This window comes from Vombatus ursinus, unplaced genomic scaffold (assembly GCF_900497805.2).
Source record: "Vombatus ursinus unplaced genomic scaffold, bare-nosed wombat genome assembly UNPS02010219.1, whole genome shotgun sequence".
NCBI classification, from domain to species: Eukaryota; Metazoa; Chordata; class Mammalia; order Diprotodontia; family Vombatidae; genus Vombatus; species Vombatus ursinus.
Window position 1 is genome coordinate 402,857 of NW_020949997.1, and position 18,444 is coordinate 421,300.

The 18,444-nt window shown below is 44.8% G+C and overlaps 2 protein-coding genes across 5 annotated transcripts in view; both read left to right on the top strand.

The window, feature by feature from the left end:
- Positions 1-4,240, top strand: part of SORBS3 (sorbin and SH3 domain containing 3) — a 36,430-nt gene extending 32,190 nt beyond the window's left edge. For all 3 annotated transcript variants that reach the window (XM_027853817.1, XM_027853816.1, XM_027853818.1), the window contains one exon: positions 4,097-4,240. In XM_027853817.1, the coding sequence (XP_027709618.1) occupies positions 4,097-4,158 (62 nt within the window). In that variant the 3' untranslated portion in view covers positions 4,159-4,240. The remainder of the gene's footprint in view (positions 1-4,096) is intronic.
- An 11,486-nt stretch (positions 4,241-15,726) lies between these two features.
- PDLIM2 (PDZ and LIM domain 2) overlaps positions 15,727-18,444 on the top strand; it is a 19,404-nt gene continuing 16,686 nt past the window's right edge. Inside the window, exons 1-2 of one of the 2 annotated variants that reach the window (XM_027853945.1) lie at positions 15,727-15,895; positions 18,060-18,154. In XM_027853945.1, the coding sequence (XP_027709746.1) occupies positions 18,062-18,154 (93 nt within the window). In that variant the 5' untranslated portion in view covers positions 15,727-15,895; positions 18,060-18,061. The remainder of the gene's footprint in view (positions 15,896-18,059; positions 18,155-18,444) is intronic. The other variant, XM_027853944.1, reaches the window with a different exon arrangement.

The window sequence follows — 18,444 nt, forward strand, 5'->3', positions numbered from 1 at the left end:
GATGAAGATAACTTATGGGGGTAACCCAAGGTTTGGGTTTGGCAAAATATAAGCAATGATTAGACCAGGGGACAAGAGATTTGAGAGAAGACATTGAACTGATTAGCTAGCTATAAGGTCAGAGTTATGAATGGGTGGGGGGACATGAGGCTAGAGAAGGGGTGATGGCTCAGGAGAGATAAAATAACTGGAGGGCCTAGTGAAGACAAATATGGAAGAGTGAGGTGAAGGAAGAGATGGGAAAGTAGAGATTGTGATCAGATCATGGAGTTAGAGCACTTTTAGTGTGTTCAGGGATATGACCCACCCTGTCTCTGGCTAGGGTCAGATGAAGGAGGATCATGGGAGTGAAGGAAACTGATTTTGAGGGCACATCCACGTGAATATCAAGATCCTCAAGTGTAAGGATAGGGATTGTGTTGGAGAGGAGGACTCTGAGGCAGGTGCTGAGCTCCTGGACAAAAAAGGGCAGACAGCCCACAACTGGATAGCATGATATTAGCAGAGGCAGTGAACCTCAAAGGAGAATTATACCGGTTAATGTTTAACAGCCATTTGCGTGGCACACTTATAAGTTTAATTGCATCATTAATATTTTCTCCATCATTTCCCAAAGTTTAGACAATGAACAAAACATAAGTCAAGCCTGATTTGTAGGTTTAATGATATCTGAGGTGTAAATGCTCAAACTGAAATTTCAACAATTGGCTGGCTCCAACACACCCCTATTCCTGAGTGATGGTAGTAGAGAGAGGGTCTGGTGGAGGGGCTGAGAAGCAGGGCGTATGTGTGCCTTCTCTTTTTCCTGGCCCAGTGTGTAGAAGGGCAGGAGAGAAGGGGCACCCCCTCCTGAAGAGAGTGGCCAGACCCGGGGCGGGAAGGGGTGGGGAGGGGGAGAAGATGGGAGTCATGTGAGAGAAAGGGGGCCCAGTGGTACGAGAAGAAAGACTTGGTTAGGGACTTGTGAGGGGTGAGGCTGAGGTGGATGGTATTGAGAGAGTAGAGAATGATACTGGGAAAAAAAAGGTTTTCACCTAGGCAATTCTAAACTCCTTAATAATAACAATAACAAAAACTAACATTTATGTGGTCTGTTAAGATTTGTAAGGTCTTTACATATACTATAAAATTTACTTATAAATTTAATTTTAACATTTAATAACATTTTAAAATATTAAATATCTTTAATATTTACACATTTGCATTGTTGTTGATCAGGCATTTTCAGTTGTGTCCAACTCCTTGTGACCTCTTTTGGGGTTTCCTGGGCAAAGATACTGGAGTGGTTTGCCATTTTCTTCTCCAGCTCATTTTACAAATGCAGAAACTGAGGCAAACAGGGTGAAGAGACTTGCCCAGGGTCCTACAGCTAGTAGGTATCTGAAGCCAGATTTGAACTCAGGTCTTCTTGACTCCGGGCCCTGTACTCTATCCACTGAGCCATCTGGTTCTGTGCACATGCACATATGTATATGTGTGTGTATGCATGTGTGTACACATACATATATGCATATATACACGTTATATGTGTGTATATATATTCTATAGCTTTCTTTTCCTTTTTTTTTTTTTTTTGGTGAGGTAATGGGGGTTAAGTGACTTGCCCAGAGTCACACAGCTAGTAAGTGTTATGTGTCTGAGGCTGGATTTGAACTCAGGTCCTCCTGATTCTAGGGCCGGTGTTCTATCCACTGTGCCACCTAGCTGCCCCTGTATAGCTTTCTTTTTAAAAGATTAATGTTTTTTTTTAAAAAAGATTAATGCTTTTCTTTTTATATCAGAATCATATATATATATAGATCTATATCTATCTATCTATCTATATGTATGGATCTATATATCTATATCTATATATATGTATCTATATCTATCTGTATCCTCCTCTCCTTTCACCCAGTAAGGCTTCTCTTGTAATAAAGGGAAAAAAAGGTTAAAAAAAAACTGATTTAGAGATCTTGTTTTATAACATTCTGGACCCTGGTGCTCTTCCTCTCATGGGATCATAGATTAGAGCTGGAAGGGACCTTAAGAGGCCATTAAGACTGCCATCCTTGTTTTAGTGATGAGGAAACTGAAGCCCAGAGAAGTTGAGTCACAAAGGGTCACAAAGCTAGTAATATCTGAGGCAGACTTTGAATCAAGGTCTTCCCGACTCTAGGGTCAGTGCTCTATCCATTACTCCACTGCCCCTTACTATTCCATGTTGCTGCCAATGAAGGGAGGGAGGTGACTGAATATCCTTCCTAAAATTCAGTACTGCGTGCCCAGCACTGTAGACAATGCTTTATATAGTGGTTGGACCAGGACAGAGTACAGGGGTGGCTTCCACTTCCTCATTACTGGAAGCTTTGCAACGTAAGATGACCCTCACTTTCTTGGCTGCTACATCAGACTCGTTGCTCATATGGTGCTTGTGGTACTCTAAAACCTGCAGATCTTTTTGTGAGTGAGTGTGTGTGTGTGTGTGTGTGTGTGTGTGTGTGTGTGTGAGAGAGAGAGAGAGAGAGAGAGAGAGAGAGAGAGAGAACACATAAGTGAGCACTATAGAATGTCTAAAGGTCAGCAGTCAGGATGGTCTATGGCTTGTGGAGATGAGATAGAGAAACTGGGGGATTTTTAGCTGGAGAAGAGAGGATTCAACAAGGCTGTGATAGCTGTCTTCAAAGAAGACAAAATTAGACACAGAGAAGAATGATTAGAATTGTTCTGTTTGACTGTAGAGTGCATAACTAACAGGAATTGATAAAAGTTGCAAAAATAAGTAAATTAGGCTTAATGTCTGGAAAAACTTTCCTACAGCCAGTTGGCCAAATATGGAATGAGCTGCTTGGTAAGCTTGTGGGTTCCTCCTCTCGGAAGTCTTCAGGTTGGGTACTCGTAGGGTATGTTTCAGAAAGGATTCATTTTCAGGTGGTTGCTGAAATTCTGTGATTCCAGTAATGTTCATTATTCTATATCCTCCCCCAAAGGAAGATGTTTATATCTGAGTCGAACTGCTTTCCCACTGGCAAAGTGATTTGATTTGGCAGTGTGAGACCCAGACCTTAGAAGGGTGGTGTGAGACTGGATGCTTTGAAGTGGACTGAACACCTAGAATTATAGAATGTGAAAGCTATAAGGAATCTTTGAGGTCATTTAGTACAACCCTTGCATTTTATAGACCTGGAAGTTGAGGGATGGAGAGGGAAAGGGACCTGCCCAAAGTCACACAGAAAATAAATGACAAGTCAGAACTGGAACACTGATCTGTAGTCTTGAGTGCCCCTCCCCACTCCTTCTAAACCACCCCGCCTCTCTAAGTGATGCATAAGGACCTTCCGTGAGGAAGGGATGGGTGGGGTTATTCTTTCATTCCTGAAGGACCAATCTCTTTGTATTCCCTTTGACACCTTTGCCTTGCATATACAATCTATTCTGAACAAACACTTGTTTGTTCTGACGGATATTGATGGGGGGCTTGTGAATTAGTGGAGGGTGTCAGATTGGGAGGACCTGAGTTCAGATTTTATCTCTAATACTTAATGAAAAACCTTGGGGAAGGTTCTTATCCTTTCTGGGCCTCAGTGACTCATTGATAAGACGAGGGAGTTGAATGGGAGGGCCTCTGAGGTCCTCGCCAGTTAGCGTATATGCTGTGAGTCAGCTGTGATTGCTTCTTGCCCTTCTAGGCTTCTGCCACCAGGGGGTAGGAGTTAGAGACTGGAAAGCACCCTCTACCTCCTGGCTGCTATAGAGATAAGTGGGCTAGAGCAAGTTTTTGGGTCATTGTCAGCAGAAGGGGGATTGAGATTGGTTTGTTTGTTTGTTTATTTGTTTGTTTTTCCCCTAGCATCTCCTCAACTCGCATAGCTTTTTTTTTTTAAAAAAGATAGAATTGTATTGATAATTTTGTTTCCACATCCCTCCTATTTCCCTGGATCCCTCCTCACCTCTGAGAGCCACCTCCCATAACAAAGAATTTTAAACCAAAACAAAAACAGTTTAGCAAAACCAACACATCACAAATGCACGATGCCAGTGTTCTGCACCCGTGGTCCCCATCGCTGTTAAGGCATGTGCCTCCCCAGGTTTCATATTTCCATTCCTTCCCTTGCAGGTGTCTCCCGGAGGACCCAGAAATTCGGAACATTCCCAGGAAACTATGTGGCCCCCGTGTGAGTGGGCCCTTTGGCAGCCTGGAGCAAGCCCAGAGCTCTGCCGTAGGAGGGCCCGGCCCGGGGGTGGGGAGAAGGGGTGAGGGTAGGGGAGGTGCTGCATTTAGGGCACTGATGGCGAGGGCTCCCTCTGTAACCCCCCCCCCTTCCTCAGCTAACCCCCACTGCCCACAGACAGCTGCTTTGTTGTGGTGTTTCTCTAAGACCCGAGGGAGGATGGGGGTGGGGCATCTGCAGGATGCTACGGCTTCTTTGAGGCCCCATCCTGTGTCAGACACAACCGCCACCCTCCCTGCCTTAGGGGACCTGGAAGAACTCTGCCCTCAAACTCACAGACATTCCTCTAACAGCCCCGTCCTTCACCGTAGAGCTCTCCTCCACCGAGGACTAGTTCCCAGCCTCATTGAGACCAGACCTCCTCTCATTGTCTCCACCCCTCCCCGTCCCTCATGTCCTGTAACAAGGACCAACTTCTTAACTTAATGGGTTCCAAATGCTTCCACCTGGAAGGGCCAAATTCCATCTTGCCTTCTCTGCAGCCTACTCCTCCTTTTCTTTGCTAGCTGAGCTGGGCAAAGGGGGAGGTGGGCAGGCAGCAGTGAGGGGCCATTTTCCTGCTCTCCTTCTCACAGCTCCCAGTAGGGTTGAGCCTTTAAAGCTAGTATTCTGATCCTGTAGTCCTGGGACACTCAGGCTGCACATTCTCCCGCCAGTGACACCCTTGTTCTCCCCTTGGACAGATTGTATAATAAACCTGGACACACCTTTCTTGACTCTGAGGCTTTTTTTGTTGGGGCCGACCATTGTTTTTTGTTTTTTTTTTCTCTAAGAGAGGAAGAGGTTTGCCACCATGAACTTTAGCCCTGCCGTGGAACTGCCATGAGGCTCATCTCCACGGTCACCCACCCCTCTGTCTTCAGGGGATGAGGCACAATTTGACAGGGATAGTGCAAAGATAACTTCCATGTGTGACTGGAGAACGTGGAGAGAAGAGTGGATGACTGGGGAGGAGCCAGAGATTATGAAGGGGGAGGGGAGGCCACCCTCGTGGATTCTGGGGCAATCGCAGACTGGCCTAGATGAGATGACATACATTGATAATTACTCTGTTGGTAATGTTTTCCGTGTGTGTGAGAGAGAGAGAGACAGAGACAGAGAGAGAGAGGGAGTGTTAGTTGTAACTGCAGAGGTTGGAATCATGGCAGGGTTAGAAGGCAGCCCAGTCCATTCTCTGATGTAGCGTGTCTACCGTGTGTACCTCTGTCCCCTAGGTATCTAAGCCAGAGGCCTTCTTGTGCCCCTGTCATAGCAGAGAAGGGCTGTTCAGGAAGGGGTTTTTTATGGGGCTCAGAGGGGGTTCATCTATCACAGCTCTCAGGTGCCTTTATAAGCCTTATCCCTTCTGTAGCAGGCCAGGCCTGACCCAAGCCAATCTGGTACATCAGGTTCAGGAGCAGAACAAAGTGAAACAGGAATTTCGGATTTAAGATTAGAAGAAAATGAAAAAAAGAGATTTCATTAGTCATAGTCAGGGAAGGATACATAAATCAGGGAAAATATTTTTTTAAAATATTTTTATTTAAAGCTTTGAGTTCCAAATTCTATCCCTCCCACCCTGTCCTCCCCTCTCCTCTCCCTGAGACAGTAAACAATCAGATATAGGTTATTCATATGCAATTATGTAAAACATTTCAGGGAAAACATTTTAATTGAGGCTATGACATTGATTCAGCACAAGTGCCAGGTTTGGCTGTGATGATCCATGGGTCATAAGCCAAAGGGAGGAGTCAAGTGACTCTACCTGCTCAGGAAACCACTTCAACTGCCCAAGCCTTTAATGACCTGAACCAATTAAGGCTCCAGGACAGTTTCAATACCTTTTAAGTGAAAACTAGCCTGACCTGCTTGGGGCTGGACCTTAGGATATTGGTGCCACCACACCCTCCCTGAAGCTAAATCTCAAAGGTTTTATAGAGCTGTCAGTACCCTTTGGAATCCCCAGGCTTCAGGTGGATTGGAAGGAGCAGTATTTAATTTGGAAAGTGAATGAGTCAGGTGGTGCCCAGTTGGGCCTGGACAGATTTGGGAGGGCTTTGAATTTCAGAATTGAGTCCTGGGACCCTAACATCTTGGTAAGAATCTGGGGTGTGTGGAGTGGGGGGCTGTGTGTTCACATGCTTGTACCTTTGAGGAGGATTGAAGAATGAAATCAACCTCTCAGTAGCTTCTATCTACTTCACCATGACCCCAACAATGATGTGATCCCTATTCCTTAATCACTCCATGTACCCCAATTCAAGTGTATAATCTCTGTCTCCTCTCACATAACCCAATATACATAGAAAAGACGTAATATATGAGATTTCCTTTTGCCTGGGGCAGAAGTCAAATTCTCATCCTTTCTATTGGGACTTAAACAGCAACAGACAAATCGGTGGTGCCCCCTGGGCTGGGTCTGGGCTAGGGATAGGGAGCCTCCAGGGGCATGGCACAGAGGGCAAAGTGAGGAGCGCTTTCTAGTATGTTGGGTTTTAATAAGAGCATATTTTTGGGTTCCTCTATGGCCCATAGGTATTTATTTTGAGACTGAATCAATCATGCAGCAGAGAAGCCTCCGGCGGATACATATCTTGTATACACACACACCACAGTGAAGTAAAACAGGGCTCTTGAAGCTGTTTTCATATAATAATATCATTTATGTAGCCATATAAGGTTTGCAAAGTTATTTACAAATATTCTCATTTTAACCTTCCAATCCTGTGAAATAGGTGCTATTATTATCTCCATTTCACAGATGGAAAAAACTGAAGCAGAAAGAGGTTAAGTGACTTACCCAGGGTCAGACAGCTAGTAAGTGTCTGAGGCAGGATTCTAGAGTCTAAAGTCTAGAACTTTATCCACTGGGGCCACATAGATACCTTATATCAACCCATTCAGCCTATCACAAATAAGATGACCCAAATGCTTCCGTGAATTCTACCTGTGAGGTATTTTGCATATTGAAAGCAAAAAGAAACCCAGAGTTTAGGAGTTGTGGAATGTGTGTTCATGGAGCACAATTTTTTTTTAATTAATTTATTTTGATTTATCAACAATCACTTCCATATGCTTTTGAGTTTAAGATTTTTCTCCCCCTCCCTCCCCATCACCCTTCCCAAGACAGCGTATAATCTGATATAGGCTATACATATACATTCCTATTAAACATATTTTCTCATTAGTGATGTTGTAAGTAAGAATTAGAACCAATAGGAGGAACCACCAGAAAGAGGAAACAAAACTCAACAGAAAAAAAAATAGCAAATGGTATGCTCAATCTGCATTCAAACTCCATAGTTCTTTCTTTGGATGTGGATAGCATTTTCCGTCACGAGGCCTTTGGAGGTGCCTTAGATCCTTGTATTGCTGAGAAGGGTTAAGTTTATCCATATTAGTCATTACACAACATGGCTGTTATTGTGTACAATGTTCTCCTGGTTCTGCTCACTTCACTCAGCATCAAACCATACAAATCTTCCCAGGTTTTTCTGAAGTCAGCCTGTTCATCATTTCTTATAGCATAATAGTATTCCATTACATTCATGGACCACAGCTTGTTCAGCCATTCCCCAGTTGATGGGCATCATCTCAATTTTCAATTCTTTGCCACCACAAAAAGAGCTGCTATAAATATTTTTGTACATGTAGGTCCTTTTCCCATTTGTATGATCTCTTTGGGATATAGCCCTAAAAGTGCTATTGCTAGGTCAAAAGGTATGCACATTTTGATAGCCCTTTGGTCATAGTTCCAAATTGCTCTCCAAAGTGGTTGGATCATTTCACAACTCCACTAACAATGCATTAGTGTTCCAATTTTCCCACATCTTCTCCAACATTTATCATTTTCTTGGTTTGTCATCTTAGCCAATCTGATAGGTGTGATGTGGCACCTTAGAGTTGTTTTGATTTGCATTTCTCTAATCAATAGTGATTTAGAGCATTTTTTCATGACTACTGATGGCTTTCATTTCTTCATCTGAGAACTGCCTGTTCACATCCTTTGACCATTTATCAATTGGGGAATGACTTGTATTCTTATAGATTTGACTTAATTCTCCATATATTTTAGAAATGAGGCCCTTATCAGAGATATTGGTTGTAAAAATTCTTTCCCAATTTTCTACTTTCATTCTAATCTTGGTTGCATTGGCTTTGTTTGTGCAAAAACTTTCCAATTTAATGTAATCAAAGTTATCCAGTTTGCTTTTCGTAATGTTTTCTATCTCCTGTTTGGTCATGAATTCTTCTCTTCATGGAGCACAATTCTTGAGCCCCCTGTTGGATACTTTTTCATTTTGATGATGTAATTCCTGGCCTCACAGCCTAGCAGGGAAATGTTGATTTTTCAGCACCTTTATAGCTTCCCTGTTGAGAAATAACTGGATTCTGGGCTGCTCTTAAACATCTTCTAAGAGGTAGATCAAGGCCAGACTTGGAATAATAATCATAACAGCAAGAGCAAGACAGCTTGACATGATTAGAAGTCCCGTCTTCAGGGCGCAAGACTTAGGTCCAAGTCCTATAATAACCATATGACTATGGGCAGGTCACTTAACCCCTGGGTGTCCCAGTCTGATGCTCTAAGACTATAAGTTACAGATCAGGACCATATCTGAATTAGTCTGCACTAGGATTCGGCAAACTTTTTCTGTTAAGATAGAAATACTTTAGGCTTTTGGGGCTGAAAGGCAAAATCGAGAATATTATGTAGGTATTTATTATATAACAAGAGAGGAAACACATTTCCAAAATTTCTTGATGAAATTCAAAACAGGATAATAATAATTGAGTATAATTTTTTGTAATACAAGTCTCCTAATGAGAAGAATAGAACTCTTTTGGGGAGAACAACATTTCATTTAATCAGGGTTTGAAGTTAGTTTCCCTATCATCAAAATCAGTTACACATGCTCATCTGTAACGTGATTTTATGTATGTCATCTTTGAAAATGCTTTCTCACACAGTTAGGGACGGCCAGATGCTGACATCCATCCCCAAGCGTATGATTTTAACTGAATGTATTCATCCATTGGAAGCATTTATAATTTTTATTAAATCCTCTTGATGTTTGCCCTTTACCATGTCATCATGTTGCAGATTAATCACTTGCAATTGAAGTTTTGGTGGAAGCTCCTCCATTGCACAGTCAAATAGACTTTGAAATGCAGAGATTTCTTTCACACTTGCATTGAGGTCTGAAAAAAAAAACTACTGGAACTGTAGTTTGAGCTCAGAAAATATATCTGCTGCAAATTTGTGTGGGAATGGAGATTTTCTTGTTTCAACCTTTGACAGCATAGGAAGTGGATAAAGCAGCTTTATATTACTTGTGATTCAAACAACATTTTGTTGTTGTTTAATCATTTCAGTGGTGATCCTTCGTCACCCCATTTGGGGTTTTCTCAGCAAAGATACTGGAATGGTTTGCCATTTCCTTCTCCAGCTCATTTTTACAGATGAGGAACTGAGGCAAATGGGGTTAAGTGACTTGCCCAGGGTCACACAGCTAGTAAGTGTCTGAGGTCAGGTTTGAACTCAGGAAGATGAGTCTTCCTGACTTCATTCCCAGCACTTTATCCACTGCTACACCTAGCTGTCCCCAAATAACATTAGCTGTCAAATTGACTTTGCTAAAGTGTAGGTTTCACATATCATCACTGTTTCACCTTGTAATTTTAGGTCGAAATCCTTAACATTATCAAGTCTACAGCAAAAGCTAATGTCAGAAACTATTCAGAGCTCTACCATAGTGGTTGAGGGAGGTTCCTCTTCAGAACAATTTCAATCTTGGCTCTGAACAAAAAAAGAAAAGTCATAACAAAAACTTTTTTCTTTTTCTTCTTTTCTTGTTTTGACATGATAGGTATGCACCGGTAATTAAAAAAATGTTGTGCTATGACAATATGTCTGGCACTGGAAACACCGCTGTATTATAACTCTATCACTGCTATCTTTAGTACATGGAAGAGCTGTTGGAATGTGATGAGAGTGCCACATACCGTCAACTCTTTTTTTTTTTTTTTTTTAGTGAGGCAATCAGGGTTAAGTGACTTGCCCAAGGTCACACAGCTAGTACGTGTCAAGTGTTTGGTCTAGAGGCCAGATGTGAACTCAGGTCCTCCTGACTTCAGGGCCAGTGTTCTATCCACTGTGCCACCTAGCTGCCCCTCACATACCGTCAACTCTTGATCTACATTGATGAATTCACAGGTCCATACCCAACCCAAATAGAAACAACAACCGACGTTGAATTCGTACTTTAGAATTTACATGTATCATCTCATCTAATTCTCCCAATGACTCGGAAGGAGAGGTGGCTTACTATTGTCTTCATTTTAAAGACGAGGAAACTGGGACTCTAGGAGACAAAATAATTTGCCTATGATCACACAGCTTATGAATGTTGGGGAAGATTTGAACCTGGGTCTTCCTCACTCCGAGACCAATATTCTATCCACTATAGAATAGGACAGATGATTCTTAAACCTTGGGCACAGCCCACAGACATCTTGGCCCTGCTCTGCCTATATAAGCTATCCCCTCTGTGTCTTCTATGTATGTAGAGTCTAGAGTTGGTTGGGAAGGCCATTTGGACTAGCCTATCTGCGGGGAGGTAAAATATTATCTCAATTTTACAGATACAGCAACTAATCAAGAGTGGTTAAGTAATTTACCCAAGGTCACACATCGGATAGCTGCCTGCCTCTTTCCCATAACAAGGACATAGTGGGGGTGAGGGGGAACAACAGAACAAATGACCTTAGGGAGACAGTATGATATAACAAGAGTTAGTATTTAAATTAAAATGTTTGCAAAATGCTCTACAGATATCTAAAGTGATTCTCATGACAAATAATAATAATGATAGTGGTAACTATTATTATTCCCATTTTACAGATGAGGAAACTGAGGCATAGAAAAGTTAAATGATTTGCTGAGGATCACACAGTTAGTAATTGTCTGAGACCAGATATAAACTCAGGTCTTCCTGATTCTAACTCCAATATTCTATCTACTGTACCACCTAGCTACCTGTAGTAGGGTGGCAGAAAGAGCATTGAACTGGGAGTCAGAAGGGTTGGGTTACTTTATTTTCATTTTTCATTGCTCAGTTTTTGATATTCACCAGACAAATGGATATTTCCATAAACGTAGTGGAGCAAAAAATGAAGATTGTATATAAAACTGTAAATCCCTATTATGTAGTTTGTTTTTCTTTCAGAATAAGTAATAACATGTAACTCTCAAAGCTATCTTGCTTGTATGTGATTCTTTGTGTCTTTTCTTTTGTTCTGTGTGCAATTTTTTTGAAAAAAGCTTCTCTATATCCTTTTTTTGTCTTTTGGAGGGGGTGACCCTATCCCTCTCCCTACTTCCTATTCTCCCTGATAAAAATAAAAAAGAAAAACCAATATGTATTCTCACTTTGGCCATTTGTCTCATTCTGTATCCTAAGTCCATCATCTTTATTGGGAAGCAAGTAACAGTTTCATTATCAGTCTTCTGGTGTTGAGATTGGTTATTTATTGTATTGATAAGAGCTCTTAAATCTTTCCAATTGCTTTTCTTTACAATGCTGTTGTAATTGTATAAATTGTTTGGAGGGTTGGGTTCCAGTTCTGTCTCTGCCAAAAACTGGTTGTGTAATCTTGGATAAGTCAATCTCCCTCAAGACCTTAGTTTCCTCGTCTGTACAATTAGGAGGTTGGATTAGATATCTGAAGTCTCTTCCAGCTCTGACATTCAATTGTTCTCTGACATCAGCCAAATTTTTTTATGTCCACAGTGTTCAAGGCTCTAATCTAGGTCATGTGGGAAAGGAAGCCTACAGCTGGGTCTCTGCCCATTAGGAGATTTCAATCTAGTTGCTGAGATAAGCTGCATTCTCTGGGGAGGCAATGGGCCTTGAGCTAGGCCTTGGAGGCTCAGCAGGATTCAGATACAGAAGGAAGGGTCGGGCAACCTTGCTGGGGAAATGCAGAGGCTGGGATGAGCAAAGTGGGTGGTGAAGAAGACCAGTCTGGCTGCAGAGAAGCATGTTATGGGAAAGAGGCATGCTTCATGCATGGATTTAGTGGAGAGTAAAGCTGGAAAGGCAGACTGGCAATTTTCCTGCCTATATGTTAGGGACCCTGGGGAGCCACGATACTTCTCTGTAATCTAAACTCTTCACAGCTTTGTCCAGAATATAAAAATCGTAGAATTTGAGAGACAGATGGGACTTCACCATCTGGTACAACCCGTGCTGGAAGAGAATCCCCAGTACAAAGCAAATGGTTGTTCACACTTTGCTTGAAGACCTACAAGGAAGAAGGACTCGATGCCTCTTGAGACAGTCCCTTCCAATTTGGAGTAGCTCTAATTGTTAGGAAATTTTTCCTATCAAACTTAAATTTGTGTCTTTGCAATTTCCACCTCATTGTTCCTGGTTCAACCTCTTGGTCAGTCAGCCAGCATTTATTTAGTGACCACTATGTGACAGACACTATGCCAAGTTCTGGGGATGCAAAGAAAGGCAAAAGACAGGGCCTGCCCTCAAAGAGTTAACAATCTAATTGGTCCTCCTCTGGGGCCAAACTGCTCATCTAATCTCTCTTCCACATGACCTCTTTTTTTTTTTTTTTTGGTAATCAGGGTTAAGTGACTTCCCCAGGTTCACACAGCTTGTGAGCGTCTGAGGCTGGATTTGAATTCAGAGTCTCCTGACTCCAGAACTGGTGCTCAATCCACTGTGCCACCTAGCCACCCCATAACAGCCTTTCAAATCCTTGAAGACAACTATTGTGTGTCCTCCTTCTCTTCCCAAATCTTTTCTTGAATATGCCCAGTTCCTTCAGCTAATTCTCACGAGACATGGACTCAGGGTCCTTCCTTACCCTAGTTGCTTCCCTGGACACTCTCCAACTTACCAATGTCCTTCTTAAACCGTGGCTCCCAGAACTGAAGATAATATCCCAGATGAGATTTAATGAGGGCAGAGTACACATCCCTATTGTGAACAACTATACTTCTCTTAGTGCAGTTCTATATCTCATCAGTATTTTTGGCTGCAGCATCCTTCTGCTGACTCAGATAGAGCTTGTAGTCCACTAAAACCCCCAGATCTTTGTCAGAAACAGCTGCCATGAATAACTGTTTCTTAACAATTACTCCATGCCTCCCCTATCATATACCTGATTGCTTATTTTTGTACCCAAATGCAAGACTTCACATTTATCCCTAATGAATTTCATTTTGTTAAACTCAGCCCAGTGCTCTCTGCCTGTCAAGATCCCTGTTATATCCTGATTCTGTCACGCAGTGTTAGTTATGCTTGCTGTCATTTGCATAATGAACATACATCTTATGCCTTTATCCAAGTCATCGTTACCAATGTTAAACAGCTGAGGGCCAAGCACAGATCCCTGAGGCACTCTACTGTAGACCTCTTTGTCACTTGAGATGGGATCATTAACAACTACTCTTTGAGAATCCATCTGATTGTGTTAACCTCTACTCCATAATATCTCCATTTTTTCCACAAGAACAGTATGATAGGAGAGGGTTGCATCAGAGCAGTAAACCCTAAGCTGTGCCCAGGATTCCCCCGTTTTTGCTGAGTTCCTGACTTATTTACAAAATTGCTTTCTTTCACTGACTGCTCTGCCCATAGCTGTACACTTAGATCTCAGGGAGCCCCACTACCCTGTAAACTCAACCGAATGAACAGGTACAGAGGTACCCACCCAGCTCCCCTATGTCTTTCACCCTCTCACTGCAGAACATCACTGCCTACCCTAATGCCCTCCATAGGCCCACTAAAGGGAGAATGGGTGTGATTGGGAAAAGGTATCTCCACAGTGGAGGGGTAGAAGTGTGAGTGGCTGTCTCCTGTGGCAGGAAGGGCTTGGTCAGGTGTCAGCAGTAAAGGGGGTGGGGGTGTATTATTGGGCATTCTGGCAGGAGGTACAGAGGGAGGTATCATTGGAGAGCCAGATGTCAGAAGGTCTCAACAGATTGGGGTGAGGATACAAGTGGAGGGATGGGCTATGAGTGAGTGTCCCAAGTGGAAAGGTAAGAGTGTGAGGGCCTCCAATGTAAAGTTGTGGGTGTATTTCTAGTTGAGGGGTGGGGATATGAATAGTTGTCATCAGTGAGTGGGTGTCTCCAGTGGAGAGGTAAAACTGTGAGTGTGTGCCTCCAGTGGAAAAGTGTGGGCTTGATTCCAGCTGAGGGGTGAAAATGAGTGGTAGTCACCAGTAGAGGGGTGGGGTATGAGTGGATATCTCCAATGGAGGCCTATGGATGGGTGTCTTCAGCGAAAGGATGAGTATATAGGTAGCACAATCGGAACTGACTGTGTAGGATCTTCAAAGGGACAGAAAAATTCACGTTCTTCATAATTCACATTGGCTTGCATTTCTATAGTTGTACAAAAGACTTTCCTACAACAATCCTGTGAGGTATGAAGTGTCAAGTATTTCTATTTTGCAGATAAGGGAACTGAAGCTCAGAGAGATTCAGTGACTTGATTAAAATCACATAAGTTTTTGATGGGTGGGGATGGGGTAGCTGGAATGAACCCAGGTCTCTGTTCTCATCAGACTTCAAGTCCCTATCTCTTTCCACTGTATCATGAGCCTTTTTCCCTCCCCAGCCAACTGTCCAATCATTGGTGTTAGAGGGGCCATTGACAATTGACAGACAGTATGAAGTGGGAGCGTTAGCAAGAGCTGCCATTCATATAGTGTTTTAAAGTTTGAAAAAAAAAATCATTTTATCTGAGTAAGGGCTTGATTCTCCCAACAATAATAACACCTATCTGTGAGGTGAGTATTATTATTATTCTTTCTATAACTGAGGAAACTGAGGCTCAGAGGCGTTTAAGTCACTCCCCCACGGTCACACAACCATTAAATGTCGAAGGTGGAACTGGAATGCGGCAGGTCTTTGCAGACTCCAAGCCCAAGTCTTTTCCAACTCGTCAAACCCTTCATTTTGAGATGTGGCCAGTGCCCGAACTAACAATGGTCTATAACCTAGACCCATGGGGGCCCAGTTATAGCCGCACTCACAGCCCACTTCTTTCTCAGAAAGAAAATCAGACCTCGACGGCCTCAGTTTTAGGGGCACTGGGGTGAGAGGAAGCGGAGGTGAGGGGCGAAGGAGTGGGACGCACAACGCAAGGCTGGGGAAAGGAGGCCTTTGAAACCTCAGGTTTTCTTAGAAGATTTGGGGTCTTTATTCCAAGAGCAGCAGCCTTTTGAAGGGGTGGGAGGTGGGCTTAAACCCAGGCATGGGCGTCCTCGGAAGGCGCTTGATTCGCCTCCTGGAGCGCAGCCTCTGAGGCCGAGGACTGGTTAGAAAGGCTGGCCGGGAGAAGCCCCCAGGCAGAGGTGGGATGGGGGGGCGTGGCTGCCCCTCTGCCCCGCCCCGCAGACCAGGGCACAGCCCCGAGGGCAACGACCCCAGCGCTTTGGCTGGTCGGGGAGGAGGCTCCGGGGCGCAGCTCAGCACTACAGAGGCGGCCCCGGATCACATGGGCGGAGGCACCTCCCGGAGCCCCAGGCGGGCTCTCCCTAGAGCCGACGAGCTGCAGCGGCGGTGAGAGCAACAGCTGTCCACTCTTCCCTCGACTTGCGCTCCGCGTCCTGTACCAGGGGGACTGGCGGCCCCGGCGGCCCGAGCCAGTCAGGTGAAGACGGCCCACCCCGTACAGGTTAGGGTGCCAGCACCTGCCCCTTCCCTGTTCCTCCTCCTCGCCTCCGAGGCTCCCTGGGCCTCCTTTCCACAGAGTCCCCAGTCTTCTGGCCCCCTCATCTCCCCGCTCCTGCGCCCTTTCTCTCTTTCCTGTAATCCTGGCTGCGCTCTCCCGCACTCTGCGTCTCCCTGCTACCAAAACCCATCTGCCCTCTCCAACCTCTACCTGCGCACTCCTGCTGCCCTTTCCCCACTCTTGCCTCCATCCTCCTTTTCCTGCCCCCGACTCCCGCCGCTGTCCCCACTGCCTCTCCAGCTCCTGTCTCCCCATTTTATTCTCCTGTCTCCTCACTCCTGTTCTCTTCTATCCAACCCCCCTCCGTCTTTCATCCCTGCATTCCATCTAGGCTCTTCCCGTCTCCCTTCCACAGCCCCCTGACTCCACTCCTCGTTCTGCCCATATCCATCCTCCTTACTGGTGTCTCTCCTGTTCCTCCCCTTCTTTCCCCAAATCCCTCAGCCCATCGCACCTTTTTTCCCCATCCCCTCCGTGGGTAGAAGCCCCCATCCTACTAAAACAGCGCAGTTCCAGCTTGCCAGGTACTTTGGCCCCAGGACTAGGGAAGTTATCCTAATTGAGGAAAGCCGGGAGGGTAATCGGAAGCCAGGCTTGGCTCCTCCGATGAAAGCCAAGGAGCCAGAGTCCACGCAGCTCAAAGGTCTGAAGACCGACCAGCTGAGCGACAGCTGCTTTAAGAGTGCTGTCATCATGAGGCTGACTGGCTTTGGTTCCTTGGCAAGATTGTGGGGCCTAGATGAAGTGAGGTGGAAAAGTCAGAAAGTCAGACTCTGGGGTCCTGAGAGAAGGGGTCAAGGGCCAAAGAGGAGCAGGGAGCCCGGAGAAATGTGCTTGAGATTGGGGGTGGGGGGTAGGAGAGGAAATTGTTCTAAGAAAAGAGAAAGGCGCAGGACTCCTTTCTTCTTGGGGGTCTTGTATCAGTGTTCTCAAAAGAACTGAAGCACTCTGGGGTTCATGGAGTAAATTATAGGGGTCAGGGATTGCACTGGTTGTGTCTGCTACTCTCTTCTTGTCCAGCTCTGCTTCTAGCAGGGTCTGGGGCTCCAGCCTGGATGAACAGGATGCAAAGAAGGGTGCCTAGGACCTATCTGTGTCAGGGTGTTATCCCCAAACTGGCATACACATTTCCTGCCCAATCCCAGCTTGGGGACTGAAGGCTCAGGAAAGTCTCTGAAGGGCAGGACTGCTGGAAAAGTTTCCTTGCCCAATGAAAGGGAAGAGGAAGGAAAGAATGCCCATCCCTTGTCCTGCCAGCCACCACCCCAGAGCATCCAGAGCCCCACCATCAGGCCTGTTTGATTCCAAGAGCAGGTTGCTTCCCATAGCTTGGCTAGCACTAAACATTGAGTGTTTTTGGCATGTCAAAGGACTAAGCAGGGCTGTTTTTTTTAAACCATAGCATAGCTGCTGTAAAGGCAACCAACCCCACCTTCACCCCCTCCCCTCCCCTGAGAGTGACATGGGTTGGTAGGTGGTGGGGGCATGTCGTCTTTCATCTGAAAAATGCTAGCCCTTCCTGATCTTCTTACTCAGACACCTTCAACCTCATCTTTGGGTCTTACTTGTGATCCCATCCCTGCTGTGGCTCCACAGAATGCATGCAGGGACCCAAGCATGAACCTGCACACATTAGCAGGCACAAATACACCCTTTTTGGCCGTTTAGGGCTTCTGTCCCCCAGTTCTGGGCTCTCTCACTACCTCTTCCTCTTCCCCTACCTCCTGAAGTGTGGGAGTGGCAGGAGAAAATAGTTTATATTGTAGGTTTTAGAGACCCGAAGCCAGATTCTCATAGGGCATGACTGCACTGCGTGATGGGGTCCTGAAAGAGTGGTTCCCACCACTCAGACCTTCTCTCCAAGACATGCCAGCCCACTTACCTTGGACGGCTGATTTCCTGGGAGTTTCTAGCTCTTAGGATACAACGAGGGAGGAATTCAATCACCTCCTCCTACGGCAGGGGGGAAGTGAAACTGTTCCTCTGCAGTGGGTTTAGTCACTTCCTTTCCCCTTACCCCACAACCTCCGTGTGATTGTTTCCCGTGGCTGGGCCATTACTGTCGCCTCCCCCAGCTCCCATCTTGTTTATTTCTTTCCCGTTTCAGACATGGCACTGACTGTGGATGTAACAGGGCCTGCGCCCTGGGGCTTCCGCATCACTGGGGGCAGAGACTTCCATATGCCCATTGTGGTGTCCAAGGTAAGGAAGGGGTAGTTCCTAGGGGGCAAGAATAGGGGGCAGACTGGCATCAAGATTAAATGAGATATTTTGGGTAAAGTGTTTGGCAAACCTTAAAGCGCTATATAAACATTAGCTATTATTATCAAGAGCAAACACCTGAATGTCCATTTCCCCCTCACTCCTGACTACTTATCTATTTTTAAAAAATGCGTATCTGGGAATGACTGAAGGAGAGGGATGGTATTGCCATGGGAATAAAGGGTGTGTGTGTGTGTGTGTGTGTGTGTGTGTGTGTGTGTGTGTGTGTG